The 7,279-nt window shown below is 42.4% G+C and overlaps 1 protein-coding gene across 1 annotated transcript in view; it reads left to right on the forward strand.

The window, feature by feature from the left end:
• Positions 1-7,279, forward strand: part of SLC25A21 (solute carrier family 25 member 21) — a gene marked incomplete at its 5' end in the record, with an annotated part of 63,068 nt that overhangs the window by 49,914 nt on the left and 5,875 nt on the right. The window contains one exon of the mRNA XM_007462598.1: positions 6,889-7,070. Coding sequence (XP_007462660.1) covers positions 6,889-7,070 — 182 coding nt within the window. The remainder of the gene's footprint in view (positions 1-6,888; positions 7,071-7,279) is intronic.

Below are 7,279 nucleotides of genomic sequence, written 5' to 3' on the forward strand. Positions count from 1 at the left end.
ACTTAACTCTTTAAGTTTCATGTCCTTATCTGTAAAATGGTGTTATGTACTTAATTCATAGGGTTCTTATATGATATATAGGTTTTGTACATGTTTTTTGCATATAAAATTGTCTATCAATAAGTAACTATTATTAACAGTACCATTAACTTTCTTAATGAAAATTATGAAAAGTAGCACAAATATCTTACCATGTACATTATTTTATTACTTCTCTTTACTTTTATTGTTATTTGTTATTATGGTTATTGACAGAAATGCTGGCATAATTCACTGATTGCCAGTACAGCATGACCCATTCAAACTATGTGATAGGTTTCACTCAGACCCAACAACCTCACAGATGTGCATTCTTGCTTTGGATGGACCTGGGGTAGGAAAAGGTGAACAGAGTTAATAGCATTGTGTTCAGTTCTGCAGCCTTAAAAAACAAAGCTCTGCTTCCACCAAAGAAGCCTTTAAAATGCTTCCCAGCACATCCAGATCCTTTTAGAGCATCATTTATCCAGTCCAAGGATCCAAAAAGATGAACCATAAGCTTCAGTTTAGCAGTGGTTCTCAGACAAGCATCCATCAGGATAATTTGGAAGACTTGTTTAGACAGATTGTTGTGCTCCATCCCGAGTTTGGGGTTGTGTAGGCCTGGGGTAAAACCCCAATTTTCATTTCTACTAAGTTCTCACATGATACTGATGATGGTGGTTCAGGGACCACACTTTGAGAACCATTGAGTTCATAGATATGGTTGAGGTATGAGTAACCTGAGTCCAGAGTGGAAATATTTGCAGAAATCTTTTCACTAAGGTGAATTGCCTGATAACGCCCATGAAAATGAGGGCTTTCTGTTTTCAGCCCCAATGTTTTCAACACTGCACTGTCCTTTTTTTACTTTATAAATTTATTGGTAGGGGAAATGATTTGATGAAGATGTTTTTAAGCTTCTATGAGCCTGATAAAATCTATAGACATCTTCTCCTGAAAAGCCCATCTGCACATACCCAGAACCATTGCTTATAATTTCAGGAGGTTCTCAGGCACCTCCCACAACAGCCCACCCACCAACCCTTAGGAGTATCAGTAGAAAAACTATCCCCTAAGGCAAAGTCTTGGGTTCACTTGGATGTAACAAAAATTCCCTTCTTACACCTAAGCTTTCAGTTCACTCATTTGTAAAATAGGAATAAAAATAATAGTTCTTACCTTAAAGACTGTGAAGATTAACTGATATAATACACTGAAGAGCCTAATTTGAAAACCAGAAACACTAAATATTACCTTTTGCTCTCTTTTTATAGTCCTGCTACAACAATCCTCATTTTTGAGGCAAGTGGATGCCTCTCCCTACTAGGGGAAAGATCAGGAAGTGTAAGAAAGAAGAGCCAGCCCAAAGAGTAATATTTCAAGACTTTACTCTGTGCCCACTGCATTCTTTTGCTAAAATCTGGACACAGGATGCCATATCATGGTTTTTTCTGTGAGTCCCTGAGTAATGGGGTCTGGCAAGCCCAGGCCTGGCTCTATGACCTGAGAGTCTCAATTCATTTGCCTGGAAATACTCCACTTTGCAAATGTCCTATGCCTTGTCATGTCCCAATGTTAATGCCTCCTGGCAGAAAAACAGAAACATAAAGTTCTAATAGGGGTTCATTTACAGGGTAGAAGATACTGAGTTTTGAGAAATAGTGATTAAGGTCAAAGCCTGATTCTCATTGTTTCTACAAAGATAAACTACAGTGATAGGCTAATCCGCAGACATTTATTTAGCACTTACTGTGCACACTGTGTAGTAGGTGACACAAAGAGGAATAACACATGCTCCTGTTCTGTGCCAGCTCACATTCCAGCAGGGAAGATGGATACACACAAAAATAAACCAGACACAAAGAGAGCCAGAGCAAGGACAACGATCGCGGATCAGGCAGTGTTTCCAGGAGTGCCCAAGAGGGAGAAATCAATTTTGATGGGGATCCACCGAAGTCTCTTGGGCAAGGTGGGATTTAAGCTGGACCGTAAAGAGTGGGGCTGCTATCTGTGAATATGATGGAGAATGACATTCTAGGTTGTGGGAGTTGTTTAAAAGAACACATGGACGGGCTTCCCTGGTGGCGCAGTGGTTGAGAGTCTGCCTGCCGATGCAGGGGACCCGGGTTCGTGCCCCGGTCTGGGAAGATCCCACATGCCGCGGAGCGGCTGTGCCCGTGAGCCATGGCCGCTGAGCCTGCGCGTCCGGAGCCTGTTGCTCCGCAACGGGAGAGGCCACAACAGTGAGAGGCCCGCGTACCACAAAAAAAAAAAAAAACAAAAAACACATGGACTTAGAAAAGTGTTCAGTAGAAATGTGCATGATTATGATTTAACCAGCATGAGTGTAGTTTGGCTTGGGGGTAAAGGTGTAGAATTTGAGGCTAGAAAGGTAGGTTGAAAGCATATCATGGGAAACAAACCAAAGGCCAATAAGGAGCTTTGACTTTACTCTCTGTGCCATGGGGAAGGGTTGAGGGTCTTTGAGTAGGGAGGCACCAGAAGCAGATATGTTTTTATAAAAAAAAAAAAAAAAATCCCTGGTGCCACTGTGAAGAACAGATGATAGAAGCAAGAAGAAAGCAAGGCTTGGTGAAAGTAATGGGAACCTGAGCTAAAGCCAGAGAAGTAGCAAGAGCAGCCGGAGGGGGACGAAGGGGAGGGGCATTTGAGGGACTGTGTTCTTCTGAGGATGGTTGATGACATGCAGCAGAGGTGAGCTGGCAGGGCTCTCCTTGGTGCATCCAATCCCAGTCTGGGTTGCTGCCTAGAGCAGACCATGGACTCAGAGGAAGAGGCTGGAAAGGGGCCCAGAGGCCGGGTGGTGAGGGATAGCTCTTGGCCATCCCCAAAAGACTTTTCTCCTCCCTAGAATGCCCAGAGGGGTAGCAATTGACCATCTGCTTTGCCTGCCTGGAATATCAAAATCAGTGATTCCCAGACATGGGCCCTCAGTCTGGCAATGTCATAAGTCCTGAAGTTCTTTTTTTTTTTTAACATCTTTATTGGAGTATAATTGCTTTACAATGGTGTGTCAGTTTCTGCTTTATAACAAAGTGAATCAGTTATACATATACATATGTTCCCATATCTCTTCCCTCTTGCGTCTCCCTCCCTCCCGCCCTCCCTATCCCACCCCGCTAGGTGGTCACTAAGCACCGAGCTGATCTCCCTGTGCTATGCGGCTGCTTCCCACTAGCTATCTATTTTACGTTTGGTAGTGTACATATGTCCATGCCACTCTCTCACTTTGTCACAGCTTACCCTTCCCCCTCCCCAGATCCTCAAGTCCATTCTCTAGTAGGTCTGTGTCTTTATTCCCGTCTTGCCCCTAGTTTCTTCATGACCTTTTTTCTTCTTTTTTTCAGATTCCATATATATGTGTTAGCATATGGTATTTGTTTTTCTCTTTCTGACTTACTTCGCTCTGTATGACAGACTCTAGGTCCATCCACCTCACTACAAATAACTCCATTTCATTTCTTTTTATGGCTAAGTAATATTCCATTGTATATATGTGCCACATCTTTATCCATTCATCTGTTGATGGACACTTACGTTGCTTCCATGTCCTGGCTATTGTAAATAGTGCTGCAATGAACATTTTGGCACATGACTCTTTTTGAATTATGGTTTTCTCAGGGTATATGCCCAGTAGTGGGATTGCTGGGTCATATGGTAGTTCTATTTTTAGTTTTTTAAGGAACCTCCATACTGTTCTCCATAGTGGCTGAATCAATTTACATTCCCACCAACAGTGCAAGAGGGTTCCCTTTTCTCCACACGGACTGAGGCACGAACCCGTGACCCCTGCATCGGCAGGCGGACCCTCAACCACTGCGCCACCAGGCAAGCCCCTATTTTTAGTTTTTTAAGGAAACTCCATACTGTTCTCCATAGTGGCTGTATCAATTTACATTCCCACCAACAGTGTAAGAGGGTTCCCTTTTCTCCACACCCTCTCCAGCATTTATTGTTTGTACATTTTTTGATGATGGCCATTCTGACCAGTGTGAGATGATATCTCATTGTAGTTTTGATTTGCATTTCTCTAATTATTAATGATGTTGAGCATTCTTTCATGTGTTTGTTGGCAATCTGTATATCTTCTTTGGAGAAATGTGTATTTAGGTCTTCTGCCCATTTTTGGATTGGGTTGTTTGTTTTTCTGACATTGAGCTGCATGAGCTGCCTGTATATTTTGGAGATTAATACTTTGTCAGTTGCTTCATTTGCAAATATCTTCTCCCATTCTGAGGGTGTTTTTTGTCTTGTTTATGGTTTCCTTTGCTGTGCAAAAGTTTTGAAGTTTCATTAGGTCCCTTTTGTTCGTTTTTGTTTTTATTTCGAATTCTCTAGGAGGTGGGTCAAAAAGGATCTTGCTGTGATTTATGTCATAGAGTGTTCTGCCTATGTTTTCCTCTAAGAGTTTGATAGTGTCTGGCCTTACATTTAGGTCTTTAATCCATTTTGAGTTTATTTTTGTGTATGGTGTTCTAATTTCATACTTTTATATGTACCTGTCCAATTTTCCCAGCACCACTTATTGAGGAAGCTGTCTTTTCTCCACGGTATATTCTTGCCTCCTTTATCAAAGATAAGGTGACCATATGTGCGTGGACTTATTTTAAAGCAACTTTTAGGTACTTTCCCAGGTGATTCTGATCTGGGAACCTAAAGTGGGTCTGAGGTGGGGCTGGGCATCCATATGTTGTAAAGCTCCCAGGTGACTCTGATGCACAACTGGATTTGGGAACTACTGTGGGATCTTACTGTTGAGCTGGGAAATGTATAGAAAACATGGGTTCAGTGTATGCTTGTGCTAGTGAACACTATGATGGCTTGAAGACCTTAGGATTTGGTCCCCAACAGCATCTCAAATATAATGACTTTCACTGAGTGTCTTAGCCGCTCCTCCCTCCCCAACTGCAATCCTCAGCGAACACATCAGGCGGTGGGAGAAGCTGTGTGATTGACAGGGTCCCTTGAACTTCCCAAAAGGTCATTGTGCATATACAAGTCATCACTTTCACTCTTGTCCTTGGCTGTGTCCCAGGAGCACCATGAGAGGGTCTCATCACAGGTGTTTTGAGACTTTAGAAAACAGGTTACATAAAAATACTATCCATTTTCTGCCAGACTTGTACAATATTCATAGCACTTTTACTACTATTATTGTTTTTATTTCTCAGAAAAACCATGCAGTACAAAGTTAAGGTGGGTGTTAAAAACATCCCTTCTACACACTGGGCTCCATGGGATTCAGTGACTCGTGCAAGGTCAGACAACCAGAGCTAGCCCTGAATCCGCCATCCTCCCGAGCTCCAGTTCTGCTTCTGTGCCAGAATGGAGAACGGTAACATAGAGGCGTTTTTCTCTCCTTGTAAAAGGGAAAAAAATGGGGGGAGGGGAAATTATTTAAACACACCTCACTCATACTGCAATCACTGCATTGTTTTTCCTGTTGAAACACCCTGTTGGTTTTTAAATCCCTTTAAACCTACCCGACACCTGTATGGCCCAGATCCAAGAATTATTACCGAACCCCTCACTTTTTATATTTAACCACATAGGAGTTTCTGTGATGGTATCTGGCTCTTGTTTCAGTTGAAAATTTCAGAGCTTCCAGAATTTTTCTTCTTCCATCAAAGCTATAAGCATGCAATGCTCAGACCTGATTTTTTTTTTAATTAAGCAGAGAATGGTTCCCACATTTACTTCTCCTGCTGGATAAAAATAGCATCATGGCACTACCCTATATTGTTCCTCTCTGAAGATCCCTCTGAAGTATTGACCAAAAGAGAGGCCAGGGGAAGGATAGGGGAGGTCTCCATCAGCAACTTATGGTTTGTGAGATGACCTCTCTTCAGGGCAAGAACTGAGGCTGACAGCAAAATGAGAACTTTCCAGCAAATTCATTATAACAAAGCATAATGTGAGCTCACTAGGCACAAAAATAGGCAAAAGGAAAGTGACTTCCACATAAGACCTAATTAAATACTTTGATGTCTGAAGCAGAGCAGGGAGGGGTGGAAAATCAAATCAGACCAAAGTGAAGGACCCAAATTCAAATGGAAAGAAGAAATATTTTTCTCTTTTTTTCTTCCTCCCTTTCTGTGTGTGTGTGTGTGTCTCTCTCCCTGTCTCTTTTCTGTCTCTGTCTCTCTCCTTTTCTTCCTTTGCCATTGAAGGAAGAATAAGATTCAGGAACAATGGGTTGAAAATTCTTCAGCCAATAGTCCAGTGACTTACTACTGTTTATAATGCACAGAATGTCACAGGCTGTTTTGCAGCCTTCCCAAGTTGGTTTGTTAATAACAGGAAGCTAGCACTTCTCAGTACAGTGGATCAGCTACACGTGAAAATAAATGCAAAAAACCTGGAGGGGAATAGCAGCAGACCGAGAGTAGCCTTGATTTAATTTAACATTTGGGGGTCCACACACAAATGAGCATTTTAGTAGGCTTCATGGTGGAAGTTGCTGTCATTTGTAAAATATTCTGGCCAATTAGCTAATAGTGTGCTTGGATTTCTCCTGTTTTGATACAGTAATACTAAGTACATTGTGAAGCCCAATTATACAAATCATCCCCATATGCCATACCAGTCTTTCTTTATGAACTGTGTTTATAAATCCTGTGTGAGGAAATGTGTACTTCAGCAATTTAGACCATGTGTAAAAACATAGCCAATGGGATTGTCAAGAAAACAAGTTCCAGCCTAGGAAATCCTAATGTGTTCCGCTGGAATAACAGGAGGGTGCCGGGCAGTGCAACGCTCTGCTTAAATACATATTGCTTTATAGTGTTTAACCGACTTAGGGGCTTACGCTTCCCTTTCTGTTATTTTATTGTTCTTTTCTTTTAGGATCCAACCTTGGAGTTTCTGAGAAAATCTGGGGTTGGTCTTCTCTCCGGCACAATAGCCTCAGTCATTAACATCCCTTTTGATGTTGCCAAAAGTAGGATTCAAGGGCCTCAGCCAGTTCCTGGAGAGATCAAGTACAGAACCTGTTTTAAAACAATGGCCACGGTCTATCAGGAAGAAGGGTAACACATTCTTATTTTAATAAATGTGCAAGACTGAAGCATTGCTAAAACCGTATTGCACTTCCATTTTTTTGGGGGGGGGGGTACGCGGGCCTCTCACTGTTGTGGCTTCTCCCCCTGTGGAGCACAGGCTCCGGACGCGTAGGCTCAGCGGCCACGGCTCACGGGCCCAGCCGCTCCGCGGCATGTGGGATCCTCCCGGACCGGGG

This window comes from Lipotes vexillifer, unplaced genomic scaffold, assembly GCF_000442215.2.
Source record: "Lipotes vexillifer unplaced genomic scaffold, Lipotes_vexillifer_v1.1 scaffold1112, whole genome shotgun sequence".
NCBI classification, from domain to species: domain Eukaryota; kingdom Metazoa; phylum Chordata; class Mammalia; order Artiodactyla; family Lipotidae; genus Lipotes; species Lipotes vexillifer.